At 47.8% G+C, this 16,297-nt stretch overlaps 1 protein-coding gene across 1 annotated transcript in view; it reads right to left on the reverse strand.

Moving 5' to 3' along the window:
- Positions 1–524: 524 nt before the first annotated feature.
- The window catches only part of IL16 (interleukin 16), a 79,686-nt gene continuing 63,913 nt past the window's right edge, over positions 525–16,297 (reverse strand). Inside the window, exons 12-18 of the mRNA XM_063090560.1 lie at positions 13,247–13,397; positions 9,728–10,820; positions 7,993–8,161; positions 5,115–5,216; positions 3,196–3,454; positions 2,866–2,991; positions 525–816 (exon numbers count right to left, since the gene is read on the reverse strand). Coding sequence (XP_062946630.1) covers positions 623–816; positions 2,866–2,991; positions 3,196–3,454; positions 5,115–5,216; positions 7,993–8,161; positions 9,728–10,820; positions 13,247–13,397 — 2,094 coding nt within the window. The 3' untranslated portion in view covers positions 525–622. The remainder of the gene's footprint in view (positions 817–2,865; positions 2,992–3,195; positions 3,455–5,114; positions 5,217–7,992; positions 8,162–9,727; positions 10,821–13,246; positions 13,398–16,297) is intronic.

Genomic DNA, 16,297 nt, shown 5'->3' on the forward strand with positions numbered 1-16,297 from the left:
ACTCCTGTGATGCTCATCCTGGGAAACCAGACACCATGTTGGGAGGAGGCCCAAGCCACAGGGAGAGGCCACCTGGAAGCATTCAGGCCAGCAGCCGCAGGTGAGTTCCCAGCCACCATCAACTGCCAGATGCGCGAGTGAGTAATCCCTCCCGTGGCTCCAGTCCCCAGCCTTTGTTACTCCAGCCAACACCAAATGGAACAAAGATGAGCTGTCCCCTCCAAGCCCTGCCCACATTGCAGATTCATGAGAAAAACAAATGTTGCCATTTGGGGGTGTATCATCACACAGTTACAGTACTTGAAACGTTTTCCAAAGCAGGACATGGATTTCATATCAAACCATAATATATGCATTTTATTTATGGCACCACAATATTATCATTAAGCTCTCTCTATACAGTCTACAATTTGTATCAGCCACCCCAGTGTAAATCTGCCCTTACTAATTGGACAACCCTCTTGCTGGGTGGTGTCCCAGAAGGTCTGGACCTGGGCAGTGGCCACCAGGAAGCACACCTGTACTTTCCCCCATGTGGGTGGGGTGGGCAGCAGAGACCCTGAGAATCAGCAGGCATGGGCGCTGCACGCTGCTGGCTTTGGCTTCAGCATTGGTGCTCTGCCTAGGGGTCTCCAGCAGCTGTGGTCCCCTTGGCCTGCAGGCTTTTCCTCCTGATGACAATCGGGACAGGACCATCAGGAAGTGCCTTGATGATGTTCCAGGCTTCAAAGCGTGTGAGGCCCTGCACAGCAGTGCCAGCCATGTGCAAGATTTCGTCTCCTGGCTGGACTGTCTCGCTCTGTTCCGAGGCTGCTCCTGAAATAAGAGAGAAGATGGTAACGGGTTCTACAGGCGGTAGGGGAACAAGGAAAGGTGCCTCCTGTCCTTAGTCTCTAAGGAGCCAAGACAGCTTGGAAGAGAATGGGGCACCCATCCCTTGGGAGCTTGGTGGTAGTTCCAAAGTGAGGCATCTTGTAAAATGGTGACTCAGAGATTGGGGCCCCAGGCTTCAGCTCTCTGTGGCCCTGGGAAAGGTGTCTAGCCCATGCTGTCCCCAGGGAAGAGAGAGTTTGGGCAGCTCTGAGCCTTCCACAGTTCATAGGGGACTCTGGGGAACTGAATCCTCCTCAAAGTCCCCCTTGGACACTGACCCAATGTCCCACCCCCTCCACATCTGGTCTCCCCTTCTTGTGAGATCATCGGCACTGGGTAGTATGGGAGTGGTAAGATTTTTATGAAGTAACCTTCACAGGGATTTTTGGTTCTGAATGGCCTGGAGAAGATCTTTGTGCCCATGCAAGAAGGACATAATCATCGATGGCTCCCACTTTTTGAAACTGCTCTTCACAAATACTGAGTAAGAGTAGAAAATAATAACAATAGTACTGAAAACATAGCAAAATTATATTGATGAGTTATTGTACCAGGCATTGTAATAAGGCTTTGCATTAATCCTCTGAGGTATGTGCTATTAGAATTCCCTTTGTACAGGTGAGGAAACTGAGGACTCAAGTAGCTTGCCCACAGCTTCAAAGCTGCTAAGTGGTAGGGCCTGGGTTGGATCCCAGACTTTCTGTCTCCAGAATCCACACCCCTTGGTCAGCCTTTAGCTGGTAGGCTTATCCCATTTAAGCAAATGGGGCCCAGAATGTTGAACTGACTTGCCCAAGGTCATGCTGCCATAGGTGGTAGGACACTAGAATCCGGGTCTCTTAACTTTCTTTTTTCTGGGGGTAGGGGGGTTGGCCTGTACAGAGATCGAACCCCGGACCTTGGTGTTATCAGAACCATGCTCTAACCAACTGAGCAACTGGCCAGCCCAGATCTCTTGACTTTGAATCCCATGCTCATCCTAAATAGTTAAAAATATCTTTCCAAGAATTGGGGTTAACATGAATTCTGAGGGAACTGTCCCATAAGCCTCAGTCTACCCACTGGGCTTCTGCAGCTGCAGCAGAGCTTCCTCTAACAAAACCCGTCAGCAGCAGGAGCTCACAGGGGACAGGGAGCAGAGGCGGGGCTCACTGGGTCTCAGAACTAACAATGTGCAGACACATCCCCCCGTAGCTCTTTACCTATTTTATGGATGAGGAGCCTCGGACCTGGAAGGGAATGGCCACTCAGCAAGTTAGACACAGAGCTGGGACTAGACCCCAGACCTCTGGACTCCCTGTCCAGTGCTCCTCTCCCCACAACTCCTCGCTGTGTGGCGTAGGGGCTTCTAGCTTAAGGAGCAGCAAAGAGTCAGGGGTGGTTTTACATGGTAGCTACAAGCCATTTGTGATTTTCATAGGAAAACCCAAATCCAGGTGACCCCCATGTCAGACTGGCTTGTACCCCAATCCCTGATAAACAAAATATCAAAATTTTAAGTAAAAGCAGGAACCTATGGGTCCGGGATTAGGGTAAGTCTAGTGAGGCCCAACTGTACAGTGCAAAATCAGACTGTCTTTAAAATTTTATATTCTGTTCATCATAGATTTTTTTAATTAATTTTGATTTTTTTTAAATATTGCATTGAATTAGTATTGCTCTTGATTACTGAGTATTTTGGCACCCCTTTAAATTGTGCACCCCTGGCCAGTGCCTGGCTGCCTCACCCTAGTCCTGGCCCTGTCAGGCTGAACCAAGTCCAGGGTTCATGTGCTTAAGAGGACCTAGCAGAACAGAGAGATTAAGGGGATGTCTGAGCAAAAGAGAAAATGTCAAAAAAGCAGAATTGAGTCCTAAAAAGGCCAGCATGCCTCTCAGGAGGACATGGGATTGTAGGAAACCAACATGGCCCAGAAGTTGCTCGGGAACCTCTTTAGAGCCTGCCACACGCACATGCTGGGGAGAACGCAAAGCACCAGACACACACAATACCTTTGAAAATCCTGTTGATGGTAAGAGGCTTGTCTCCATGCAGGGAGCCCCTTCCTCCTTCCAGGCTAAAACCCAACCCTGCAGAGGTCTTCTCCAGTGTCACTGTGCAGACTGTAGCCTCTGCAGCTGAGAAGAACACAGGGACTTTGTTAGGGATCCTAGCCCAGGCCACAGATGCCCTGAGCATCAGTTGAGCCCATCTCAGGCAGTGTGCTAAGTAGGCCCCACATTCTGGGGCAACAAATTACTGAAGAGCCCCACCAGGTCTGGCCCCCAAACGGTCAAAGGCAACATGGCCTGTAGGGCTTTCATTGAGTGGGGAGAACTTACTAGATTCTACAGAAATTTCACTGGCTGCAGAGGCTGAGGCTGCAGAGTCAGTGGAGGAGTTCAGGTCAGACATGGCCTCCAGAGCTGGCTTCCTTGTGACAATCACAGCTTGCCTTGGGTCCCGAGCTTGGCGGAGGATGGCCAGGGCATCATTGTGTGTGGTCCCTTTGAGGGACTTGCCGTTGATGGAAAGAACCTCATTGCCCTTCTGAATAGTCCCTTCCTGGGAGGCCAACCCATTTGGAAACACTCTGTGAACCTGAGCAAACCAAAGGAAGTCAGGACCCAGAAATCACCCAAGTCAGATCCACATTCTTGCTGGAGGAGGATCTGAACCAGTTGTAACCCGAGAGGATTTTTAGGCCAAAGAAAATGGAAACTAATTATGTCCTAGATCTGAGCTGCTGGCCCAGGGGCCAGAATTCCTTCTTTACCCAAAGCAGAGATCACCATCAATAATGGCCAGATGAGCATTCAGGATCCTTCCCAACGCAATGTCTTAGATAGGATCACTACAGTCCTAGTCAGATAAGTATTTCCCAAAATAGTTTTCTTGAAGCACTGATTCTATGGCATATTAATAGGTGTTGTGTAAGAAAAGTTTTCTAAGATCAATGAAACCTCGGGAGTACTGGGTTAAACATAAGCTCTGCAAATGTCTACTTAAAAAAAAAAAGCATTAGACTCTACAATGCAAATTTTCATGGTAGATCTGTAAGAATAGGCTCTATAATACATTGATTTGCAAAAGCGTCTCAAGGAAGAATCCTTTTTACATAGAGAAATTCTCAGGTCCCATCTTCTGCAGAATGTATTTTGAGAAACACTATCCCAAGCATTTTTAAAGCTCCTCCCCCAGAAATTCTGATTCTTTAACTCCAGTCACTCCCTGGTCCCTTTTCTGTAAGATATGTGGGACTAAATTAAAAACAAAAACAAACTATATCTGCATCATCCTCTTTAAGGAGGTAATTATAATTAAGATGATTGAATGGCAGCATGCATGGGCAATCCCTAAGACGTGCTACATGTTTTGCTTTTATTATGTGAATGAGGTTCATTGTTTCTCTAAATTGTTTCAGTGTTAGAAAATTTCTGTTAATGTGGTCAGATGTGGTTAGAGTCCCCAGACTGTAAGACCCAAGCATGAAGCAGAACCTCCCCTCTGAATCCTGTGTCTTCTATAAAAGAAGCATAAATGCTTCCAGTTCCTCAACCCAAAGAGCATGGACGATGAGTTTGGACAACAAACAGGTCAGGAAGCACCCAGTATGGGGCTTGGTCATGGACAGTGCTCTACATTAGTTCCCTTTTCATGAGTCTGGAAAGGGAGAGACGTGCTCAAACACGGAAGGAGAAAGAGGAAGCTCTTGTGCATATGCTCGGCCGACACGGATTGCTTCCTCCTGCTTTCTGAGTGGCTGCGGTGTCTCAGGGGTGACTGGCCAAATAAAGTAAAGAGAAGTCGCTACTCAAAGGCAGAGAAAAATATCCTTTTCCCACAGGCTAGCTCTTTTTTCTAGTCACCATCAGGAACCTTCTTATAAACTCTGCTATGTGCTTAGTGACCAAAATAGGTATCTATTGGTTTTATGTGTATTTTGCGGTGCAGAACTCATGAAGAAATCAAGGAAGTCACTACTCACACACTATTGCCTCTGAAGTGACAGAGAGGAACATGCCAAGTTACCACTCCAAGGGGGTGTGGTGTGTTTAATGTCGACTGATGCTGTGAACTGGACGATTTATTTTCAGCTGGGCAAGGACATTCAAATGAGCCCAGCACAGCCCATGTAAAGGATACACTGAGACAACATAGCTTTTGATGATGACAGTGTACTCAGCTTTGGAGAGACGGAGCAGCCATGCCACAGCTCATCCATGAAGATGGGACGTGCCCCCATCACTGGGCTACTTACCGTAATCACCTTGTTTTCTAGATCTGCTCCTCCAGCCAAGCTGAACCCAAGGCCAGCTCCTTCCTCCTTGTGCAGGATGGTGACATGGATGCTGTCTAATTGCTGCAGAAGAAAATACATACATTAAAAAACATCTTAGTGCAACAGGATGAATAACTTAACAAGTGCTTTAACCGTCAGACTCGTTTGTTATCTCAAATCCAGCTTGACCAGGCTCAAAGTTCTGTCACCTCAGACCTGTTTCATCACTTGTTTCAGGAGTCATGGGAAGCTTAGAAGGAAAAAAAAATGTAGGTAAAGTAGCAAGCATAGTTCTTTTCCTCTCTCACACACCCCACACCCACGCTCATACAGACATGGCTAGGTGTTGCTAAGTCAACCGGAAGCCCCAGCGTGTTGGGTACTGTAGCTCTACCATATCAATGTGGGATGAAATCAACTTGTAGGACTTCAGGTCAAAAACCCAGGGTCAGTGCTGTTTTGCAGGAGTTAGCTGCTCCTTTTTCCTTACTAGTCCTCCATGGGGCACAGAAGCAGCACTAGGGAGCCCAGCTGACATCTGACCCCTATGCACACATAGGCATACACAGTATTTTCCAGCCCGGATGTGGGCTCACACAGATCCAGGACAACCTCCCTGCACTGTCCAAAGTCAGAGATTCCCACTCCAGTCTAGAGCTGATGTCTCAAACTCAAATGTCTGCAGGGGTCAGGCAGATTACTTTAATGAGCAAGATGGGCTGATGTGAGTGATAGGAACTGCAAAGAGCCAGAGAACACATCTCCTGCTCAAAGGGTCAGCTGCTATGTGAAAATGCAGACCCAGGGCTACCAGATCATTCCCTTAAAAGAAAAAGAAGCAGCAGCCAGAAATCCAAGTTTTGATTCAGGTTTTATGATATCTAGAATTCAATAACTAAAAAAAGTAAATAAATTACCACGCAGACCAAAGAAAATATACCTGCGGTCCATGTGGGTCTTGGGCCACTAGTTTGCACCTTGGCACTAAGGAGTAAATTTATGTACAAAAATTCACTTGCTAAATGTAGAGGATTCTTAAAGCAAATGTACTTCACAGGGCCTGGTTTTCCAAAGCCTTGCAGTTTCAAATATTGACCTTGTGGAGGACTGGAAATTTTGCTCAGGCTATAAAGTCTCTGATGTAAGATAAAGATTTGTGGCACAGCAAGGTTGCTGGCTCAGGGACAGACTAGTTACTGATTGTTATGTAAAGATACTGAGAAATTGCTGTAAGATCACTTAATTGCCTTACTGGAATGTCATCTGTCTTGTTTCACTGACAGTTACCAGCCTATATTGTTAAACTATAACCCCACCTATGTTCTCTTCCTGTAACTTCCTGGTCTGGAAAATAAATGCAGGAAGAGAACCCTTACTCGGGGTTAATTTCCCAAGGAAGGGATGCCTCTCACTTGAGGTTTCCAGGGGAGCTTAACCACTTTGGGGTCTCTCACTGTTCAGAAGAGACGGGCTTTGAGTAATCCTTTGCGGCTCCATCACCCAGGGGGAGAGGGGTGACAAATCCATGGGGGGGGCAAAGCAACAGCAAAAACAAGAAAAAGATTCATGTGCTTGGGTACCACCAAGAGCCCCTGAATTTCAGCTGGCTTTATGGTGCTTTGGTTTGGAGTCCCCAAGACCCAGAAGGGATGGAGGGATGAATGTACTTCACTGCCCCCAAATCTAGTGCCAAAATCATTTTGACAGTAGCCCATATCTCCCACCTTTTACCCAAGTATCAGGTTACTTGCTGTATAAAAGGCTCCTGTCAAGTTGGAAAGCAAATACTCTCTGAATAACACCTTAGGCAGGACGGCTCTTTGTATTTTATACACTTTTGCCTCTGCTATTTCATTTGAGCTGAATAAGGCCCTGTGGGATGACGGTCCCAGCTACAGGTGATGAATGAGAGTCACAGGAGAGGAACCACAGCCCAGAGGCATCTTGTGCTCATCAGACTTATCCAACACCCTTCACCTCAGAATTGAGGTCATCTATGGTGCCTCTTCATACAGAAAAGGAGGGCCTCCTTATCCTCTCATTCCAGGGTAGATTATTCCAGTTCAAAAAGCCCGTGTGGACCCTGGGCAGCCTTGGAGGGTGCAAGGCCCATGAGGCTGTGCTCATCTGAATGCTGACCCCAGCTCTGCCACTCTGCTGCCTCTCCACATACCCTGTGTCATGCTCAGAAAGCATATGGGAGACAGGACTTTTAGAATGACTTGACTGAAGCGCAGGGCCCTTCAGAGCCCCAGGATCAGTCACCTCTGGGTTTGCAGTGGAAATGCTGAAAGTCCTGAGCGAGAGCTCTCATAGCCCACACGGTTTACACTGCACAGTGACCTCCCATGCAGCATCTCCCTGGAGACTCATGCCAGGACGGCAGCCTACAGGATGTCTAAAGAGCACTGAACTTGAGCTTGGAAAAAGAAAACCTAGGGGCTGGCCGGTTGGCTCAGTTGGTTAGAGCACAGCCTTGTGACACCAAGGTCACGGGTTCAGATCCCCATGCCGGCCAGACACCAAAAAAAAAAAAAAAGAATACCTAAGCTCCCGTGACCTTGAGCCTCACCTTTCTCATTTATAAAATGGTCAAAAAGATGCAAGAAGTCAATGTATTGAAAATATTTCACAGGCTAAAAGTCTCCCCTAGAGTGGAAGGTCTTACTGTGGGACATGATGTCCCCCTACCACAGGCAGGACATAACCTGGGCCTGGTGTCAGCTCCTGAGAGCTACCTTCTCAAGCCTCAGTGAGCAGGGGGCTACTCCAGCTGCTTCTCCTCTGGCCCAGCCAAGGTGACCACACAGCCTACAATAAGTCCTTGTCACTGTAAATGCTTATAAAGGAAACCTACCTTTAATGTCTCTTCATCCAGAACCTTCACTTCCTCAATGAGCTTTTTCAATTCTTCTGAGCTCAGCAGGGAGATAACAGACTGACCAGTCTGAGGGGAACACTGGTCCCCATCATCGGTTTCCTTGGGCTCAGTGAGACCCTCTGTATACTCTCTCAGCTCTGAAAGGCTTTCATAGAGAGGAACAATGCACAGTATCAATAGTAATATTAATAAGAGCTAACACTTATTGCATTTATTACTCTATTCTAGGCATGGTGCTAGTATTTAGGTGCATTCAGTTATCTGATGATCAAATCTGTGAGTAGATACCAGCATCCCTACACTATAAATCTGAGGAAATTGGGCTAAGAGAGGGGAAGTAACTTAGCTATGGTCAGTTGGCTATAAAATGCCAAGATCCAGTATTCAAAATTACGGATCATGGTGCTTCTGATTCCAGTGTCCACGTCTGAAATCTTAATGCAGCCCAGAATATGTCTGATGCTTTGGACAAATCTGTACCAATGCCACCGTCAGATCACAGTCAAGATACCTAGAATGGCATGAAGGCCGCACTCTGACATCAAGGCTAATGCCTTCCAGAAACATGTTCACCCCTGTCCCCCTTCATATGTGCTGTCAGCACCTGGCTATACTACATTAGCCCTAGCAATTAGAAATGGTGCCCACTTAGCCAGCAACTGTCCTTCCTTTTGCTATTGAACTCATTTTGGTATAGGTAGCTATTTTTTTCAGCTACACTTCATATTTTGCATGAACCTATTGTTGCAATAATACAGGCTCATTCCTCCCTCTGACTGACAGGCCTTTACTGCTAAAAGGTGAAGGGGTGCCTATAGCAGTTAACTCTAACAGTGAGCCTCGCAGTTCCAACAGGCTCTCAGCCAGAGAGAGTGAACAACTCTCTCCAGCTGACCAAGTCTGACTCGCCATGTGTAAGCTGATCTGGCTCTTGAAACCCTGTTGTATGTTGTGTCTTGGAAGATCACTCAGGTTCTTTCACAGGCTGACTGTGGTGGCTGGAACCTGATGGAGCATCTGGGTCAGTAGGTCTCAGATATTTCTCAGCAGCATAAGAACAAGAAATAAAACTGATCAACGCAGAGCTGCTCTGATTAAAGAGAGAAGACTGAGCCCCATAGTTCTGTGGATCAGGTCTTTCTACCTCCTAAATTCAACTGAAGAGGAAGCTGAGGGTGAGTATAGAAGGAACCTGCTCATGATTCAAGAGTCAGTGCCTGAGCTGGAACTAGGATCCAGATTCCTAATTCCTTGACTAGAGGGCTGTACCCATGTGAAAACACAAGTGGATTCCTTTGGGGAGCAGCAAGAATTGCCAAGGGATCATCTGCTGGCCTCAGGCTGGTCTTCCTGAGTAATAGCAGGATATTTCAGATATGCACCAACCTTCCAAATCTCTGTGGGTAATTTGCCGGAGGACCAGTCCCATCCCGTGTCTCACCCTTCCCAAGGCCAGGTGATATTAAAACCCCTCCTCAATATGGAAGGCAGAAATGTGATACACACACACACACACACACACACACACACACACACACACACACTCTCACACACACTCGGACATATGCACACACATGTAAAAGAACAGATGGCACAATCTTTTAGCTAGTACATCTGAGACATTTTTAAAAACATATATAGGATTATAAAAGAAAGAAAGATGGAAAAGAAAAATGAGATAGGAAGAGAGACACTGGTTGTAGACACTCACTTGAGCGAGAACCCCATATCTGAGGCAGGAGTTTCTGCAAAACTATTCACAGCTGCGTCTTCGCTGGACGATGGCGATGCAGATGCCCCTTCCTTGGAGATGCAGTGAGTCTGGCCACAGGAGACCGAAGATGGAAGGCACAGCAAGGATTTCATGACGGCTGATGACACCTGGTTGCTGATGGAGTAGAGTTTACTGGTCTTTTCATCAAGTGGCTTCATCTCACAAGACTGGGTCCTGGTCAGGGGGAAGCTCCGTGCCCGCTGGCTTGGCATCTTAATGACTGGGCCTTGAGATTCCAAAGTCTGTGTTGATAGCAACCTCAAGAGAGGGTCCGGGTCAGGTGGGAGGGTTTTCTGGCTGGGCTGCCACCCTGGGGGAGGGGACTCAGACACACCTGGGTTGCTGGCCTCAGTGGCTCCGGGGGACCCCCAGGGTAGCTGCTCTTGCTCTGGCTGCTGGTGCTCAACAGGGGGTGGAGCCCCTCGCCCCAGGAGGCCAGAAAACCGTCCTCCCTCTTGCTTCCCGGGAGGTTTTGCTGCCTCCCTGGAGGAGGGCTGGAGGCTCAGTCTCTGGGCTCCTTTGTCGGGCAGTTGAGAGGAACCAAAGGTTTCAAAAGAGCTGATTCTCTGCTTGATGGAGGAGGAGGAGGCCCGCGGATGTGGCCCCGGGTGATCCCTGGAAGCAGGTGCTGGCTGAGTGGATGAGGCCGCAGCAGGCAGCCTTCTTGGGTCTGGAGCAAGATTCCTCAAACCTTTCAAGCTTTGACGAAACCAGGCTGGCTTGGGGGCCACAGGAGGACCCTTCTTTACAGTGCTGCTGTCTGCTGACTTGCAAACTTTGGGAGCACCATTGGCAGTGTCTGGCTTCAGTGGGGTCCCATCTGGGTGGCTCTGTATCCCATCCTCTTCACCCAGGCTGACGTGGGGCTGTAGCGGCATGTGGCTGTGGTTCTCACTCATGATGGGACTAAATAAGTTTTTGATGCAGTCAGAAATTCTAACCCAAGGGTCTTCAGCTGTGGTCTCAAAGCTATAGTCCATCCGAGCCTGCCTCTTAAGGAGCGGGTGTTTTACTGGGGATGTTTGGGTCACTAGGGAGCAGAAACAAAGCCAAGGCTGTGCATTACATCTTATTGTGAGTTTTCTTCCTAAATTCTAGTTTCAAAGCTGAACTGCAAGAAATATTCTAGAGGAGGAGATAGCATAAATGGTGGATCCTGAGATGGGTGAGTGCCAGATGCTATTTTCCTGACTGAAGTGCCAGTGGTCAGCATCAAAGAGCCAGAAGTGGGAGTTAACTTTGCAGCATCAGAGTGTTTTAGCAATGAAAGGGTTCTCAGAGAATGTCTGGTCCATCTTCTGGCATTTCACAATTGAGGACCCCAGCATTCAAGACAAGTGAAGGACTATCTGATGGAAGAGCCAGGTTCGGACCCCAGGTCTCCTGACTCCCCACTTTTGAGTCCTTTTCACTGCACTAAGGGGCCTCCCATATAACTCACTAAAAATGTAAAAGCCCAAGCAATTCTCGTACCTTTTAAACTTTTAAGCCAAAGATCACAAAGTGGCAAACATATGAGGTTACTTCAAAAAGTTTGTGGAAAATGGAATTAAAAGATAATATGAATCTTGCCATGATTTTTTTTGAAGTACCCTCATATTTGGCTTGGACTGCCCATGTCATTAAACAGCAGTGTGAATGTGCACGCCTTCAGATAGGGTGACCTCCAGCATCCCACAGCTCTTCACGCTCCCCCTCACTGGGTCAGCATTTCACACATGCATGCATCTGCCTGGCACCTGAAGTCCTGTGAGCTTGCTACTGTCCCTATATACAGGTCATTGGTCAGCTTGCTTGGCAAAGGAGTTTTTTCCCTACTTAAAGAGCTGATGAGAAGTTCCAAATAGAGAGAAGCACTATAACAATAATTCTGAACCTTGGCTACCTGTTGGAATCTGCAGGGCCTTAAAAAATACTGATGCCCACCCCAGGTTCCGAATGGATACACCTGGGATGCATCCTGGGCATTGGGAATGTGATAAGCCCCACAGGGAGTTTCAATGTGCAACCTGCTCCATGCCTGCTAGGACCTCAGGCATGTCCTGCCAAGGTCAGTCGTTCCATGTGTGGGGCAGCACATGGGGTCTTTCTCAGAAGCCAGTATTGAACCAGAATCCCATCTGCACAGGTAGGGGAGACTCTGCCCCTAATTCTCTTTGTGCTTTGGAAGATGTTTTATACTGAATGCAGTTTAAGGAGCACTGATCCCTCCTGCCCCTCATCTCAATGTCAGGCCTCAAGGGAAGCAAACTGTGCAGAGCAATGAACCTTGATGATATCAAAGAGAAGCTCTGCGTGATCCAGAGGACCTCGATGGTTACTCCTGATTCCAAGACTTCAGCAAGGGAGTCCAGCCCTCTCAGCCTGATTCTGCATTTATAAATTGCTTGGCTGCAAGGGGCTGTTGAGAGAATCAGGAGTTAGAGGTCTGCAGGCAAGCCCTTTGTAATCTTGGGTGAGGACCTCATGCCAGTAGAGCACCTAGGCATTCCCTGGTGTGTTCCTCAATTAGGATGACTAAGGGAAGGGAGAGTGGAGGCAGGAGGAGGAGTCTCCATCAGTAAGGCATCTGCTCTTGGTGAGATGTGTTAGATCTTTCCATTCATAATGTCCCTTACCCTTCCAGGAGGCTTTAAAGTGTTTTTATGTACTGTTTCTCAAACAGGCATATGGTTTGTAGCCTACATATATATTTCTCTGCTGCTACTAGGAACTTCTTGGTGGCAGGAACTGGTCTGTCTCATCCATTTCTCTATCTCTCCCCAGCACCAAGCACGTGGCCTCACAAAGCCAGTATTCAATGTGTGCTTGCTAAATTTATCATATTTGGGAGTTCTATAAGATTTTCCATACCTTACTGATGAGTAAATTGAGGCTCAGAAAGGCAAAGTAAGTTGCCCAGACTTACAGTTAATGATGGGCAGATCCAGGATTTCCTACTCCAAATCCTGTGCTCTTTCTAGATAGTCACTAAATGTTCAAGTCAGGTCTCAGCATTCCAGGTAGACAATGTGGGCCACCCTTGCTATCCACCTTGTGGAGGTGGTGACCACCAACAAAACTCTATTTATACTTTTCTGGCACTGTACTCTGAGACTTGGAAATGCAGCATGCTAGAATGTTGGCCCCCAAGGCAGCTGCCCAGGATACTTGGGTGGATGTGTCTTTGGACATCTGCCCCAGGGCTCCATTCTCCAGTTGACCACCTGGATGGTCCTGCATTCCCCACCACCACCACAGCATCACTGATCCAACCAGGAAGTTCCCACCCTGGACAGCACCTCCACTGTCCTGGCTGCCCCAGCGCCCCAGACTCCTGGTTGTTTATGAGCCTGAGGCCAGCTGCCATGTCAGTGCAGAGCACTCTGATCCTCAGACCAAACTCACTCTCTTACCTTATCACTGGACCTTTTTCCAGAAGACCCTTCCTTCTGGAACTTCTCAATGAAAGCTTACCTGGGCTGGCTCTTCTCCTCCCTGGCTCTCCCTCTGGGGAGGATGTGGTCTGCAGGCCGGCTCCAGGTCCTGGGCAGCAGGCGATGGTGTGTGGGGTTCTCCCCACTGTGTCTTCCTGCAGCGATAGTGGTGGCAGCAGCTCTTTGGCTTCCTGTGGTGTAAACAGGAAGCGAGATCATGTCAAAACGGTAGCCTCAGCAGTGAGAAGGCAAGGCGCACTTTGATGGAGACCAGAGAGCGGATATTGAGCCGCCTTTGATGAGAAATTCATCAGCAGCCTTGTAAAGAAAGTCCTTTCCTCTGCTGTGCTGTCCCTCATAGCACAGCCAGCACCTCCTAGAGACCCAGAGCATTCCCTGACTTCCAATGACCTGGTGTCAAAACATGGACATATGTGAAGATCCTGGCTCTTTGTGATAAGGAAGAGAGGCTTGGGATGTGGAAGGGGCTGGCACTGCTTCATTTACAACTGCACTCTGGTGAACTACCTGCCCAGGAGGGTCCAGAGCTGCATAGAAACAAGGTGGCACAGAGACTGCCTTGTACTTAAGGTTGGAACACTCAGAGGAAAATACTCATCAGTCGCTGTCAATTGTTTTTCACTCTTAGATATGGATTTAGTAAGCATGCTGCAAAGGATGACAAACACTTGGTGGTATAGCCACTGCTGCTCTCTGTAGCACCTGGCATGACATCACCAATCTGTTGCAGAATTGTTTTCCCCCACTGAGCCTGGATGCAGTTCCAGGGAAGAGATGGACCAGGCACCAAATAACTATGTAATGCTTGAATCGAGTTTGGATGATCACACAGCATGGATAAGATGCTGTCAGCACCCACAGGAAGTAGAGAGCTCCAGCTCCCTCCCAGAGGTGGAGAAGGCTTCTCTAGAGAAATGCTTCCTGTCTGGTTCTTGAACAAAGAGTAAATATTTTACAGGCAGAAAGGCAGAAGAAGAATATTTCAGAGAGATGGACCAACCAAGCATGATACCCACCTAGAGAAAAAGAATAAGAAGGCAGACATCATCCAAATGATGCCTCCTAGATCTGATCGACTGCAAGAGAAATACTTTTCTATGCTATGGTGGCCTCCACATTCTGTTTGTTTCAGAGTCACATAATGACAGGCCATTTGACAAGGTTGCAGGCTTCCTTCCAGAGAGGAAGCAGTAAAGAACAAATGCATCATGTGGGACTAAAAAAGAAATGGCAAACATCCATGGCCTGAGGTTTACTGTCTATGTTGACAATAAACATTCTTTGAGAAGGGCGAGGTCTACAAAAGTTAGAAACATGTTCACAAAGATCACCTCACGCCAAGTTCCCCATTGTAACACCAAGCTTTAGGAGAGCATTTTGGAAACACTGAGGGATCAACCAATCCAGAGGAATCATCAGGCTTCTTGAACTAGTCCTTTGATAAAGCAAGCCTTGGCCACGGTGTTCGAAGCTTCAAATATTAAGTTGATGGTCTCCAAGATTCTCATCACACGGGAAAAATGACATGTGGCTGAAAGTTAACTTCACCGGGTTGGGAGCTCTGTAAGGTGACAGCTGTCTACATCCATGACTGTGAGCACTTTTACAGGCAGGCACTCTTGCAACCAACCACAGTGGTTGCATCTTTTTCATGGGAGGTATTTAAATTTAGCCCCTGAAATGAATTTGATTTTACTTAAATTTTTCTCTGAGTAGTGTTTCCTGGCATAATGCTTGGTGGATGAGAGAGGGAGCGGGGAAAGAAGGAAAGAAGACAGAGATGTGGATTTAGCAGAGAAGGGAGAAAGTAGGGTTTTGTTTTTGATTTCATTTTAATGCAGATGATAGTTTAAGCTGACTTTCTACAAGGGAGAGAATAAGTTTTTTTTTAAGAAGATATCCCAAAGGCCATTTCGATTGTGGAACTTAAGCCCCTTTGAATTATAGTAGATGGGAAAGATTTGGGGGTTGTCTACAGCAGCTTGAGAAGAGTCTTGGGACCGTGCAGGGAAAGAGTGAAGGAGGGAGAGAGAGATTGTACAGTGAGACTCAGGAGAAAACATCCAGTGAGGATTCCCCAGGAATGCTCAGGGACATTTTAAGAAGAGTGACATCAAGCAAATTGCTTCCTGCTTTCTGTCATGCTATAATCCTTTCTCTGTGACCCCCAATGCCCAGTACCAGTATGTTGTGTTGGTTGCGTTTTATGGAAAGGTGGTAGGAGAAGGGTCTGCTGGCCATGTGAACACAACAGAGTGGACAGAGAAAGGCAGCTGCAGAATGGCCTTTGTGCCCCAGGGGACGGTGCCCCAGTGGGGGCATGCAGGAAGCAGCCATGGATTCTGACAGGCAGGACGGAATGCCAAAGATGAGGGAAGGCTGCTTGTAACAAAGCTCCGGTGTAGAGCTCCTTGCCTGGGCTTCTCGGCAGACACCCAACTTCCTCCTCCAGCTGCCTCACTTGGGGATGCTCCCTGCTCCCTCAGTGGCACTGCTTGGCCAGGACATCCCTGGGCAGAGCTGCTTTGGTAATGGCACTCCTCCTTTTCTGGGCCTCCAGAAGGAAGGCAGAAAGCCTGGCTTCTCTGCCCACCTGTTCCTGATTTGCCCTTCTAGACTCATAGGTCTCAGGCCAAAAGAAAATAAAATGTTGGCTTAAAGGAGAAGGTGGGGGACAGATTCACCTCGGATGACTCTGTCATGTGTTGCTAACCAGCCACACCCTGCCAGCTCTCTACACAACTGTACTTCCTCTTTGGTAAGCTGGCTTCCTCCTGTCCTCCCTCACTTTCACCTCTCCTCCTAAACACCTAACTCCTGCAACCACCTCATCACCACCACTCAGGGTTTCTTACCCTTCCTGAAGCTTGTCAACCCTCGTGACACATTGTTCTAGGGGATTTCCAGAGGCCCCATCCCACCTGCCCAGTGAAGGCAGCTGCTGGGTAAGGATGGGAAAGACAGCGGTGTGAATTCAAGCAAGTTCTTGGTTCCCTCTTCACTTGACAGGACACCCACCATCAAGTCGTCGTAAGGATTAACTGAGACAATGTACATAAAAATACTTAGC

The sequence above is a fragment of the Cynocephalus volans genome, chromosome 3 (genome assembly GCF_027409185.1).
Source record: "Cynocephalus volans isolate mCynVol1 chromosome 3, mCynVol1.pri, whole genome shotgun sequence".
NCBI lineage: Eukaryota > Metazoa > Chordata > Mammalia > Dermoptera > Cynocephalidae > Cynocephalus > Cynocephalus volans.